Consider the following 14223-nt stretch of genomic DNA (forward strand, 5'->3'; position numbering starts at 1 on the left):
CCGCGGGCATCGGGTGACGGGTCTGCCCCTGGGCTCGGGCAGGCTGGGCCGCGGTTCACCAGCAGGCCCTGGGGCCGGCCCTGGGCGGCAGCGCCAAGCTTACAGCAGGACGTGGGAGTGGGCCTGCACGCTTCTCGAATTACAGGACTGGGAACGAGGCCTGCATGTTTGTAAGAGGTGGGTCCCTGCACTGGGGCAGCCGGGTCAAAGGGCCACAGGCCAGGCGGCTTCAGCAACAGACGTTTATTCCCACAGCCTGGAGGCTGGCGTGGGAGATCAAGGGCTTGGCAGGGTTGGCTCCTTCAGAGGGCTGTGGGGGAAGAACCTGTTTGCAGATGAGGTGTCTGCCTGTGTCTTCACATGGCCTCCCTCTGAGGGAGGCTGTGTCCTAGCCTCTCTCCTGGGGACCCGGGCGGATTGCGTTACGGCCCACCCCGATGACTTCATCTAATGCCATCACCTCCTTAAGGACCCGGCCTCCACATACAGCCGCATTCTCAGGTGCTGGTGGTTAGGACCCCAACAGCTTTTGGGGGACTCCGTTCAGCCATAACGAGAGGTGCCCCCGTGGGGTCTGAGTGTGGTCAGGTCCCTCTCATGACGGTGCTGAGCTGCTCCCCGGTGCTTCTTCGCTTCCCCTCGTGGCCCTGAGCCACAGCTCGGCAGCGGGAACCGCGGGCTCGGAATCAGCAGCAGAAGGCCCGGGAGGGACAGGGCATCAGAACCACGGAAGGTCCCGCTTCTTGGGGGGCTGGAGGCCCGGGGCCGGCGTCCCTGCCGTGGCCGGCAGCACCGAAGCTCCCACGTGAGGCCGCCTTGCTGCTCTGTGAACAACTTCAGCTCAGCCTCGCCAAGCCACCTGTCTCACTGCCCCTGTCGATTGGCCAGTAGTCAGTTCTGGGCCTTCTAGCCCGGGGGGCTGGCTCCACACTGTACCCCCACTTTGAGGAGGCTGAGCATGCAGCTCGTCCCCTGCCCCCTGCAGCTCGCCCAGGGGCACAGACTCAGGAGGCAGCCACCTCACCGTCAGGATCAAGTTGTGCAGATGCAGGCTTCTGGAACAACCTAGACCTATTATCTAATGAAAGGACTTAGAGACAGGCCAGGCTTCCTCGCTGCCTCGGCGACAGCATCTGAGCATTAGTGAGAAGGTGCCGCGGGAGAGGGACAGGCTGGCTGTCCTGCCTCCAGGCTCCTCATAAGCATTTGGTGTCTCCGGAGGCCCGGGCGCTGGGGGTCATCCCGGTGTCCTTTAGGCAGGGTGAAGGGCTGCGTGCTGGGCCTTCTCTCCGTGTGTCTAGTGCTCACGTCAGGGAGCAGCTTTGCGGCCGAGCGCTGGGCTCTGGCTTCCCTGTCCCGAGCGGCAGTTCTTGAAGCCACTGGGCCTCAGTTTCTTCATCTGTAACATGGAGGTCTAGACTCCCAAGAACCCACCTTATGGGATTTATTATCACTTCACAGTCATCAGGAACCTGCACATGAAGATCGCCGTGTGATACTGTGACACCCTGGGTTGGGCTCAGGGGGCTCTGACCTACGGAAAGTGAGGTATGCTGTCGGGAAACGGGTACGAGTGAAACCCGCGTGGGCACAGTGTAGCGTCGTCTGTAGGAGCTCAGATGATCATGCCCCAGCGCTGCGGATCCTAATCCTGGGGCATCACCCAGAGCTCCCGACGCCCCGAGCACGGTCGGTCGTAAGCAGAGACGACACGCAGACAGAGATGATCAGGACGGAGCATCACCAAGTACTTTGCTTGCAGGGGGAGCCGCTTAGCTTGCGGCCCTGCAGCAGAAACGCAAGCTTGGGTGTTTGTACGGATTTCTGTTAGAGATTCTTAGACCCTGAAGCATCGTCTGCTGCATTACAATAAGGTCCTGCAGAGGACCTCAAGGGGAAGTGCAGTGAAGTGCGTTTCCTGACTTTACGGAAGAGCTCGGCGCCGTGTGTTTTGAACACGGACGGTGGTGGTGGTGGTGGCGGCCGGCGGGCACCGCGAGCATCAGACCCCGTGGGCTGCCTTTGCAAGAATGGAGTTCTGTTTAAAAAGTAAAACTCGACAGAGTGCCGGACTGTGTACAAACGTGCAGAGCCTGACTTAATCTTGTCTGGCCGGAGTTAAGCCGTTTTTAAGCGCTCTCGGCAGCCTGAGTTGCGCCTCCCCCACCGCACTCCTGCTGTGCCCATCGAGGCCGGGGAGAGGCTGGGGGCGTGCGGGCCGAGTGGGGCAGCATCCAAGCAGACGGTCAGCACTGGGTGCTTTCGTGGGGTGGGCATGTGGAGGACCCCTGAGCCACCGCGGCTGATGTTCCTTAGAATGGAGTCTGGCCCACAGGGAGCGATGGAGTCGTGCATTTGGACCCCACTTCTGGGGCGCCCGAGCCAGAGACTGACAGCCCAGGAGAGCCCAGGGCCACGCTCACCCTCGGGTCCCGGGAGCCCAGCAGACAGCATGTGGGACTGACCTAGGGTGACCTTGGAAGGACAAGGGCAGCTCGTGAACGTGAGTCACCAAGAAGGCTAGCTGTCGGAATGAAGCTCCAGGCCACATCCATCAGCCCCCGTCAGGGCCCCTGCTGAGCCCCGGGGTCTGGGGCAGGGAGGCCAGCTGGACCCCGGACGCCAGCATTCCAGACAGGAGTGTGCGGTGTTGGTGGTAAGGCCATGAGAGACGCGTGTCTAAGGGTGGGTGCGGCTCCGCAGGGATTCCTGGGGATGGACTTTTACATCAGAGACTCCGGCAGCCCAGAGACTGGCTACTTTATAACCTCGGGGTTGAAATGGATTCCAGCGTGAGAGCCTGCGTTCACACAGACTTGTGCTCGAGCATGCATGGTCACCAAACGCCATGGGCAGGTGGATCGGTAGATCAGGACCTCCGTGCCATGGAAGGTCGAGCTGCCTTCAGGCTGAACGGTGGTGCACACATTGTGCTGAGCCACGAGGCAGGTGCCGTGTGTTTCTACTCATGTGAGCCTAGAGAAAAGGAAGCTGGATCCACAGTGCCAGAGGCTGGTGGCATTGCCAGGGCCTGGGCACTGCCTGGGCAGGGGCGATGGGAAACACCCTGATGTGAGCATGGCCTTGACCGTGGCCGTGGCTTTCCAGGTGCCATCACCCTGCGCACCAGTGAGCACATCTGAGCTGTGCTGAGCTGCACCTTGATGGACCTGTACCTCGTGCCCCGGTGATGGAATCAGCAGGTCGGCCATGGAACCTGGGAATCTGCTTTTAAAAGCATCACAGCTGATACGGCAATCTTTGCGCTGGCTTCTGGGGACCCTGGTTATTCTGGCCTGTGGGGCAGGTGGGGGGAGTGCAGGTAGAGCCTGGTCTCCGGGGGCAGTGAGGTGCAGAGAGCCTGCCAATTCGGTGCTAGAGGATGGGCATCGATGCCGGGTCTGGACAAAGCCATTAGCTCTAGTACACGGAAGGAGTACGTCGTCAGGCCTGGCCTGGCTGGCGTGTTTGGGACTCTGCCTTCCAGAAGTGTCCCCTGCCTGTGGGAAGTGTGCGGACGCAATCTCGCTGCCTACATTGGAATCTGGTCCTACTGCTTCTCACGGTGGGGCCCCAAACAAGTCCGCTGTCCGTGCTGCTGTTTGCTTGGAGGGGAGGGTTTGCAGCGTCCCCAACAATGTAGTAAGAAGTGTCTTGCTGTCCCCCTGCTTTCTGTCCTTTACGTTCAGAGGATCAGTTACAGTAACTGCGAGTAACCAGTTAGTAACAAACTGTCCCAGCACTGGTCTGAGAGAGACCCTGCCCTTCGTCGCCCTCCCTGTCTCTTCAGCCACAGTGGGCTGGTGGCTCGGGGCTGCAGAGGGGCTGTGCCATCCAAAGGCCTGACTGGGCCTGGACGGCCAGCTTTCACTGCCAATGTCCTCCTGACACGGCAACCGGCTCCCCCTGAGCCGACCACGTGAGGACCAGGGGCTGGGCAAAAGTTGTACTTTTGTGACTCAGCCTCGGAAATCACAGCGGCCTGTTTCCAGCACAGTCGGTTTGGTCTCGGGGGGCAACTGGCCCCCTGGTGCCCCCAGGTGTGCTCAGCTTGTAAAGTGAAGCAGGACCTGCCCCAGAGAGCTGGGGAGCCTGTCTCAGAGCCAGCTCCGTGCCCCCTCCCCAGAGAGTGTGTGGGCCCCTCTCCCGCAGACCACGGGCAGCCCTGAGTTTGGATCACTGCTTCCTGCTTGGTTCTCTGCCACGAGGCGGGGTTACAGGGCAGCTCACGGGACAAGTGCAACCAAGAAATGTGAGGTTTGGGCTTCACTGTTGGAAGTAAGAAATGCATGTGAAAAAGGGAGAAAAACTGGTTAGGTCCCTGGGTGAGTCACCGTGCTGTGCTAGAGCCCAAACAGAGGCTGTTAGCTTCCAAGTGCACCACAGTTTGGGAATTAAATAGTTGACATAGTGTAGATCTGTTTTATAGAGATTTCACGTGCAGTTTGATCTTTTTAAATGATGCTAAAAAAAGTCTAAAATAAAAACTATCTGTAATGCTTTCTCCTAGAGGTAATCAATCACTAGTAATATTTGGGGGCATTCGTTTAGGTTTCTTCCTTCCTTTCTTGTATGCATGGGGAGGGGGTGTGTATGGTGTGCGCGTGGTGTGTGCGAGAGTGTGTGTCCCTCCCAGAAGGAAAGGCCGCGGAGAGTGGCGTGAGTGAGCCGCTGGCTGGCGGGCTCTTCTGCGAGCCCCGTGGGTCGTCCTCCGCGTGCCACCGCCGGGGCCCTGGGGGCCCGTCCTCACTGCTGTCCCTGTCCTTTCCAGGACGGCTCTTCTCAGTGAAGGACCTTGCACTCGCTACTGAGTAGCGACCATGGGCCTGCTCGCCTACCTGAAGACCCAGTTCATGGTGCACCTCCTCATCGGGTTCGTCTTCGTGGTGAGTGGGCTGGTCATCAACTTCGTCCAGCTCTGCACGCTAGTCCTCTGGCCGGTGAACAAGCAGCTTTATCGCCGGCTCAACTGCCGCCTCGCCTACTCACTGTGGAGCCGTGAGTGTTGCCCGCGCCGCGCACGTGGGGAGGTGGGGGCCGGGCAGCAGGGGGGCAGGACGTCCTTTGTGCCAGACGAACCCAAACCCCGAACAGACCTGCCTGCATTCCCTGCCGGGCGGGGGCCCCGGGGTGGGGAATGCTCCCGATGACGTGAGCGGCAGGCGGGGCCCGGCTGGCGGTGCCCACGTGGGAACGGAGGGGCTGCTCAGGGGTGGCCGGCAGATGCGCCGGAAGATGCTCAGCCTCTCCACGGGGTTGAGCCGAATGACATCCCGACAGCCGACAGCTTGGACCCACCGAGGACGTAGTTTTGTATGGTTAGCATGGTCTTGGCTATCTGAGGACAGATGTGAACTCGGTTCGCCAGCCGGGCAGCGGGGCGCCGCGAGGCCCATCCGTTCTCTGGGGCGTGCGAGCACCCATCTGTCAAGGACAAGGACCCTTTCCCGCTTTTGATCTGACGTACATGTGTAGACGTGTGTGTCTGTGGCCGACATGCACCTGCGTGTGCGTGTAAAATCAGTCCCCACCTGCTGGGTGGACAGAGACGCGGAGCCCCACAGCAAAGCCCACGGTTGCCAGGGCTGGACGCCCGTGATGCGGCGTGTGGGGCGCCGGGCGCATCGCGGGACGCCTGCAACAGCCGTCCTTGCCGGCCGTTACCCCACAAGATACGAACATGCCTGAGAGCTCCCTGCAGGAGCGCCATCGGTACAGACCTTCTCCTTTTACCACTTTGACATCAGCACAGGCCGGCAGCCACCGTAGTGCCCCCTCAGTGGGGCACGAGTACGGTGAGTGCGCCGCAGACGCCCGCAGCCCTGACCAGCGAGGGCGGCTCCCTACTGACGCAGAGCCATCTGCAAAATACATTTCTAAATGAAAGAGGAAGGTGCACAACAAAGTACAGGGCGCCCTGCTGTCTCTTTGAGGACGGCGTGTGCCGTGTGTGCGCGTGTGCGCGCTGCTCGTGCCTGGAGGGTCCCCCGGGGCCCCAGGAAACCGAATACCCAGGGACTGGAGGAACGAGGGGCTTCTACTTTTTACTTTGTGTTTTACTTTTACTTATTTAGTGCTTGTTTGGTTTTTATTTTTTTCCTTTTCACTATTTGCATTTATTTATGTATATGTCTGACTTTGTGCTGTTTACGTTTTTTAGCTTAAGATCATGTTTCTTTTATAGTAAAGAGAAAACAATACCCATTTTATATCCTTTGGGAAACGGTGAGTCTCCATTAGCCTCCCAGCTCGGGAGCAGGGGTGGGATGACAGCCAAGCAGGCCTGGAGGCCCGCGACTTCCGCAGCCTTGGCCGAGACCGGCGAGCTGGCCCGTAGATTTAGCTTGCCTTACACGCTTAACAGCTTCGGTTCCCAGGGTCTGGTTTCTCTTTTAGATAAAAGATTTTTGTGGGGGTGGGGGGAGGGAGAGTTAAAAATCCTATCGTGTGAAACATCCAATGAGCTGCTCGTGAGTATAATTGGGTGAGAGGAATACACACCAAAAGGGCAAATACTAATTAATAAAAACTAAATTGTGACTCCACCCGCAGCAGGATTATAAGGTTAAAACACTCCCGAACGGCTCGGTCCTGGATAAGGCCGGCTTATTAGCACGTGGCTGGGGGCACAGTACGTAAAGGGGACCTCTCACCACTGCCCCATCCCCTCAGCAGAGAGCGGGGTGCTGGCCCCGAGCCTCCAGTTTGCCTTCCAGGGGCCCCAGCTGGACCAGCTGCAGGGTGGGGGGACCGGATTTAACTGGACCCGGAGCCGTGGCTGGGTTGGAGCTGGTTAGCAACGCCCTTCGGGATCAGCAGATCTGGGGGAAATACCTCCTTCGAGCCTTTAGGCTCGAAGAATCTCACAGGTCAAGACAAAGCAAATATGAACTCGTAGTCGGAGGACAAGAAACATCCGGCAGATTTAGACAAAACACTCCCAAACAGTGACAAAAAGAATCAGATAGAACGTCCATAAATGAAAATTGTAATTGCCGAGTATTGTTAGAGTGAACTGTTAGCTGGTGAATGTGATGTCACGTTGGACCCAGCTCACGGGAGACCAGACACAGCGGATGCAAGTGTGCGGCAGAGACCCGGGAGGGGAGGGTGACACGGGCTGGAAGGAGGACGGGGCGAGAAGCCGGATCTGTGGAGGGGACGCGGCAGAGGCGGTGCTGGGACAGAATCCTCCTGGTGGACAAAGACGTGGTGCTGTGACTCCACGAGGACAGCGTGTTCCCAGCAGGGAAAATAAACCAACAGGCACGCTCAGACATGCCCCAGGAGGTCACACACAGCGGAGACAGAGAGCAGGTGCAGAAATACCCAGAAGGGAAAGCCCAAGTGCTGGCAGGAATGGACAGACGGACCGACGGCAGTCTTTCAAACGAGGGTGAGCTAGAACAGTCTGATGCCAGCCAAGAGTGGCGGCACGCACGGCCCACGATACGCACCTGACATTCCCGTCGGAGAAGTTCTTTAGGAAGAACAAAAGCTATCATAAAGCGGGGTCTGAGGTGCTGGAAAGAGGGCAGTCAGAGAAATTGGTGAGTAGGTACATCTGAGCAATCCTGTTAAGTCATGACCATGCCCGGTGTGTGAGGCTGAACCAGAACCAGGCAGGGCAGAAGCAGGGGTGGGGGTCGGGAGGGCTGTGTGCGTGGGGGTGTGGGAGGGGGAGGGAGGGGACGTTGGGGGAGAGTTCCAGTCCCATGGGCTCACTTCTTCTGGTATTTGCCAGGAGGACAGCGGCCTCTGACGTCAGACTTTGCTAACAAAAGGTGGGGTGGGAAACAGACATCAGACTAACTTGAGAACTCTTAGCAGAAGATGGGTTAAAAAAGCAAAGACAAATGCGTTTTTGTAACAAAGACGACAAAGGGGAGGAGAGCCTGAGAACAGAACCCGTCTCCCGGCCGGAAGCAGACTGGGAGTGAGCCCCTCGTGCGGGGCGCAGCCCAGACGCCTGTGAGGGGCGCCGGCCTTCTGTGGCTGAGTGCGAGGCTGTGGGAGCCCCCGAGGGACCCGCTGAAGCAGGGGTGTTCCACAGGCATCCCCCTCCGATGAGGACTGAGTGGAAGGCTCCCCCAGATTGCAGGGGCACGCGGGGAGGGCTGCAGTCACATCACTGTTTTAATGACCCTGAGCCACTGTCCAATGTCTGGCTGGATGCGAACCCTGCTCTCACCCTGCGATGCCTGGTGCCCTCCCGCTAGCCGCCCTGAGTGCATTCCCAGCGTGATCCTCGTCTGGCCCCCGGCTCCCGCTGACCTGGCCACGCCCAACCTTCCCAGCTGGAAAAGAGAAAATCGCCTCCCTCCCAGCAGCCACTCTATCCCCATCGAGTCAGTGCAGGGAGTTTGAGAACAGCAATGCGCAGCGAGTGGCTGAAAGAGAGAGCTTGCTCATTCTGAATGAAGGAAATCACACCGAAAAATGAGTGCTGGGCCCAGGAGCCCACCAGCCAGACTCCTCCAGAGTGCGCCCCCGCGGGGCGGGGGTCGCAGGCACGGACAGCGGGCTGGCAGCTGCATGGCGGCTCCACGCTCCATGGACAGAGAGGCTGCTGGTCTCCAGATGAGACGGGCAGGCACCCCCGGCCCGCTGTTCCCTTGGCTGCCGACTGGCGGGCAGGGAAGAGCAGCCTGGTGACGCTCCGACAGAGCCGCTCTCCGGGACGGGCCGTGGCTCGTCCTCACAGAACGTCTGTAGGGGGTTTGGGGTGCCTGTCCATCCGGCCCTCCGTCTGTGGTCTCTGGGCGCCTCTGGAACACAGGGATGGCTGGGAGGGCCAGCGTTCATGGACGCTGACCGCAAAGCGGCCCCACTCCGGAGCACCTGCGGGGAGGGGGCTGTGCCGTCTCTCTCGCAGGTGAGGCCACACAGCTGGGGAGGGCCCCCCCCCCCCCGAGCCAGCATGTGGCTCAGCAGCACGCTGCACTCCCGCCCTTGGCAGCTCTGAGTCAGGAGCTGAGGCCGTATTGGCTCCTCTCGAACAAAGGATAAGAAAGCAGAACTTGCCTGTGTCTGCGGCAGCGTCGGTCCCACAAGCCCGCAGTCTGAACACGTGTCCAGCGATGGATGAACGGATAGAGAAAATGCGGTCCTACATGCAGTGGGAAATTATTCAGCCTTTGCACGGGGACTCCTGCCACAGGGGGCAACACGGATGAAACTGTAGGACATCATGCGAAGTGAGGTGAGCCGGTCCCAGGAGGACATGTACTGCCCCATTCCGCTTCCAAGAGGGACCTGAAATCGGCCGCACCCTGGAGGGGCATAGGGTTGGTGATGCGGTGCGCCATCCAGCCCTGTGCCCCATGGTAACGGTGCTGGATTGTGCACTGGAGGTGTGTTAGGAGGGCGCGTCTCAAGTGTTCTTACTAGGATAATGGAAAAAACACCCCCCCATCCCCCAGCAAATCGCTTTAGAAGCAACAGTCTCCACCATAGTCCCTCGTGAACCAGCTCACCCCTGGGACTTTGCACAGGCCCTGCCAGGGCTGCTGCCATCCGATAAACAAGAGCCAGAGAGAGGCAGGGAGCGGGCAGCTCTGGGCTGTGTCTCCCCGGGGTGGGGGGGCAGCTGGCCCCCCCCATCAGCAGGGGACACTTCCAGATGTGCAAGCGGCCGGCCTCCTGGCCTCTGCTTTCCTTCCTTTTCTTTTCAACAGCTTTACCGAAACAAAATCCACCCTTTATATGGTCCATACAGCCCAGTGGTCCTGGTGTATTTACCCCAGAAAGAAACCCCATAGGCACTCACAGTCGCTGCCCATCCCCCATCCCTGCAGTCAGTCAGCTGCTTCCTGTCTGTGGGTTTGCCCGTTCTGGACATCGCATACAACCCCTACAGGTCGGTCCTTCAAGACGGACTCACTGTTTTCCAGGCTCGCCCAGGTTGCAGCTGGGTCACGTGACACGGTGTGGCGGGACAGTGGTTATGTAGTGGGCCATGGTTCGGTGGGCATTTGGCTGGTTTCTGCTGTTCGGCTGCTGTGAGCATCCGTGCACAGATGTTTACATGGACACCTGTTTTCGTGGCTGTTGGGCAGATCCCTGGGATGGAATCGCGTGGTTGTCCCCTAGCTCCGTGTGGACACCAGTTACCGAGAAATTGCCCAGCATGTGCACGGCACTGGGCGGGGCTCCTGTCTCTCCCGTCAGTGTCTGGTGACAGCCATCCCGAGGAGCGGGAAGGGGTGTCTCACTGCGGTTTGGGTGCATCCTGATGGCTGGTGATACTGAGCATCATCTTGTGTGCTTGTGGGCCACCTGTAAATACCGGAGAAAAGTCTGTTCAGATCATTTGTCTTCCATGCCTGCGCCTTTCTCCAGGCTTGTGAATGAGGGCTAGAAGTGGCCAGAGCTAGCAGGGTCATTGCTGCCGAGTTTGCCTCTGACAGGTGGCCTTTTCTGCTGACACTGCCTCGGGTTGTCCCCCGGGTGGCAGGGACTGTGGCTGGTGAGTGTCCGGGTATCATCTGAGGGGCAGACCTTCTGTCCAGCTCCCACCTTACAGAGAAGGAAGGTGGGACCCCAGAGGCTGCGTGATCAGCAGCACATGGGGGGCAGAGCTTATGCAGCCCCCACCTTGGCCCGGGCTGGTGGGGGTGCCCATCAGGAAGGAGGGACCAGCCCTAGTCGTCTGGTTCTTGGGTGTTAATGTCATGAGTTGTGGCCTGTGGAGTCCTCCAGGGGCCTTGTAAGGAAGCCACTATTTTCTCCTTTCTGTAAATGGGGAAACTGAGGCCCAGGCAGTCAGGCGTGGAGCCTGCTCTCCAAGCCCTGGCCTCTATCCCCAACGGCCAGTCCCATCAGAAGATGGAGGGGCTGGTGTTGAGCACAAAAACAATGGGGCTGTCCTATGGTGATCCTGAGCCCGAAAGTCGTACTTCTTGGTCTGTGGGGTCACCTTTCTTAGGACGCCTGGCCATGGTGGGCATAGCCACACTGCTGACCACGGTGGCCCTGGGGCTGGCTGTGTGCATGCACCCACCCCCTGTGCCCCCATTCTGTGGCTAAAATGTGATCGTCCCTCAAATTACAGCACCTGTGGGAATCGTAACAGGACATAAAGACGTCCACCCTAAGATTACGGTTTTCTTCCCCTTCTGCTTTCCATTTGTCTTTTCCCTGACTTTTGCTTAGGAAAGGTCATTGCAATTTTGGAAAATTAAACTTATGAAACCTAAACCATCAAAACTCATTTCTAGCTGGAAGTCCCACCTGGATGAACATTCTGTAGAAGTCCCCTGAGCACGGGCTTGGCCGGCACCTCCTGCAGCAGGGGTCCCGTATCCAAGCCCAGCCTCCTGCACCTGCTGATGCCGCTCCCCCGTGTCTGCAGAGTTGGTCATGCTGCTGGAGTGGTGGTCCTGTACGGAGTGCACGCTGTTCACTGACCAGGCTACGGTGGACCGTTTCGGCAAGGAGCACGTGGTCATCATCCTCAACCACAACTTTGAAATTGATTTCCTCTGTGGGTGGACCATGTGTGAGCGGTTTGGTGTGCTGGGGGTAAGCCACATGGGGGTCCCAGGGAGGTGCTGGGGCTGAGCAACACAGGGTCCTGGGGAGGTGCTGGGGGTGAGCAAAGCAGAGTTCCAGGGAGGTGTTGGAGGTGAGCCACACAGGGGTTCTGGGGAGGTGTTGGGGGTGAGCCACATGGGGGTTCTGGAAAGGTGCTGGAGGTGAGCAATGTAGGATCCCAGGGGGTGCTGGGGATGAGCAGTGTGGGGTCCCAAGAAGGTGCTGGGGGTGAGCCACATGGGGGTCCGGGGGAGATGCTGGGGGTGAGTAACAGGGGGGTCCCGGGGAGGTGTTGAGGGTGAGCAATTCAGGGCCCCAGGGAGGTGCTGGGGGTGAGCAGTGTGGGGTCCTGGGGAGGTGCTGGGGGTGAGCAGTGCAGGGTCCCCAGGGAGGTGCTGGATGTGAACCACACGGGGCCCCGGGGAGGTGCTGGGAGTGAGTGGCATGGGGTCTGGGTTTTCCTTCTCTTCCAGGGTAGCCCCTGGACCCTCTGAGCCCAGAGTCTGAGGTCAGGTCCGCCCTCAGCTCTCCAGGGCTTGTCTTGAGCTCAGGTTTATTGCATTGCCTCCCATGAACCCGTACTTATCCAGAGTCCCCACAGAGCTCCCTTGGCCAGCTGAGCTGCCTCAGGGAAACGTCAAGGGCCCCCTGAGGCAGGCCGAGCAGAGTCTACAGTGAAAGTAGCCATACTTGGCCATCCCAGGTCACCCTCAGGCAGCCCAGGGCCTGGTGTCTAGAGCGGGCACCCCTCCCTCCACCAGCCTGTGCCTCAGTTTCCTTGTCTGTAGGACAGCACGCCTGCCCCCTTGGGGTCGTGCGGAAACCAGCGGCCACGCTCAGAGCAGGGCCTCCTCATTGATGGCAAAGTCACCAAGCACCAAGCCAGTCCCAGGGGCGCCTGTGGGGGTGTTGACCCTCACCACCTGCCCCCTCCCTCCAGAGTTCCAAAGTCCTCGCAAAGCGGGAGCTGCTTTATGTGCCCCTCATCGGCTGGACGTGGTACTTCCTGGAGATCGTGTTCTGCAAGCGGAAGTGGGAGGAGGACCGTGACACCGTCATCGGGGGGCTGGAGCGCCTGTCCGACTACCCCGAGTACATGTGGGTGAGTGCCCTGTGGCTTCAGTCCGCGTGCCTTTAGGTCTCCTGACCGCGCCCACCCCCACCCCGCCCCGACTACATGATTAGCTGTGGCCGCCGAGAACCCGCACCAGGGAGCAACTTCACAGCAGAGCCAGGGCCCTCAGCCCCTGAGCTTGCAGGCTGGGGGGCCCCTCCCAGGCCACCTGCTTCTACCTGCCCCAGTGCAGACCCAGAGCCCTGCTGCGGGGGCCTGGAGAGGAAATGAGCCCCCTTCCTGCATCCCTGGCTCAGCTGTGCAATGGAGACACCCTGAGAGCACCTGCCCAGCCCCTCGGGGGGCCTCCTCTGCAGGGAGTAGCTTCCGGGGAGCCAGACTGCACAGCAGACCCCAGGAACCCTGTGGTTCTGGGGATCAATTTGTACTTCAGAGAAGAGTTAGCCTGTTCTTAAGAACATCTACCCCTCAGGCCCCTGGGGCGGGGCGGGGGGCTTCCTCCTATTTTTCCAGCCCCTTCCATGAGTCTGATGGGCCAGCCATCGGAAGTAGTGGCCATCGGTCAGTTTGAACATCGTTTCTGTTTCTAATCTGGTCTCTGGAAGTGTTTCTTTGAGAACTGGCTACTTAGTTGCATTTCTAATCCTCATGTTGAGGCAAATGGATAATAGACTTCCGATTTTCCACTCACTGGTCGGAAGGCTGCTGCCTGGGGACACCTTCCTGTTCCAGTTCTTTCTGGGAGGTTGTCTTTGGCATTCTTTGCGAATCAGTGCCGTGCTGTTTGCTGGTCTCTGAGGGGCTCTGTGTGGCTGGACTGTGGATTGCAGCCCTAAATCCAATCACATTGTACAGGCCACCTCACTTGTCACTAGAGTGTTCTGTCATGGCTCCAAATCAGCAGCACACGCTCTGTGCGGGGGAACGTTGGAGCCCGTTGCCTGGGGTAACCCCTGGCCCCCCTTGTGCCCTAGTTCCTCCTGTACTGTGAGGGCACGCGCTTCACAGAGAAGAAGCACCGCGTCAGCATGGAGGTGGCCATCTCCAAGGGGCTGCCCGTCCTCAAGTACCACCTGCTGCCCCGTACCAAGGGCTTCACCACGGCGGTCCAGTGCCTCCGAGGGACAGGTAAGGGGCCGCTCTCTCTCGGGGCTCTGCATGCAGCAAGACACGAAAGTGATTTGTCCAGAACTACATAAGTGAATGACGTGTAAAATGCGGGCCAGCAGGACAGAAAGGGAGAGCCAGTAGGCGGACGCACCGTGTCTGAGCCGCTCCTATAGCGTTTCAGATAATGATGAATAAATGATGAATAAATAATGAAAAAGTTATGTAACTGAAAACCTTATGAAGGAAAAAATACATATATCTAATGAGTCCCAAAGGAGGCAAGGTCAAAGACAGGGACAAAGAACAGGGAGTACAGACAGAAAACAACCAGACCATAAATCTGAACGCAAATGGTCAGTAACGTGCATCACCCACGTGCGAGGAGCCTGCAGGGCCAGGCCAGGTGCGGGGCCGAGCCGGGTGCCGGTGTGGGGCCGAGCCAGGTGCAGGGCTGAGCGGGATGCCAGTGTGGGGCTGAGCTGGGTGCAGGGCTGAGCCGGGTG

The 14223-nt window shown here is 59.1% G+C and overlaps 1 protein-coding gene across 6 annotated transcripts in view; it reads left to right on the forward strand.

Moving 5' to 3' along the window:
- The window catches only part of AGPAT3 (1-acylglycerol-3-phosphate O-acyltransferase 3), an 81373-nt gene that overhangs the window by 58965 nt on the left and 8185 nt on the right, over positions 1-14223 (forward strand). For 4 of the 6 annotated variants that reach the window (XM_027583537.1, XM_027583540.1, XM_027583538.1 and 1 more), the window contains exons 2-5: positions 4772-4998; positions 11354-11523; positions 12476-12637; positions 13585-13738. In XM_027583537.1, coding sequence (XP_027439338.1) covers positions 4821-4998; positions 11354-11523; positions 12476-12637; positions 13585-13738 — 664 coding nt within the window. In that variant the 5' untranslated portion in view covers positions 4772-4820. Of the gene's footprint in view, positions 1-4771; positions 4999-6830; positions 7551-9035; positions 9203-11353; positions 11524-12475; positions 12638-13584; positions 13739-14223 lie in introns of those variants that run through there. The other 2 variants (XM_027583543.2, XM_027583541.2) reach the window with 2 other exon arrangements.

This window comes from Zalophus californianus, chromosome 1, assembly GCF_009762305.2.
Source record: "Zalophus californianus isolate mZalCal1 chromosome 1, mZalCal1.pri.v2, whole genome shotgun sequence".
Lineage (NCBI taxonomy): Eukaryota > Metazoa > Chordata > Mammalia > Carnivora > Otariidae > Zalophus > Zalophus californianus.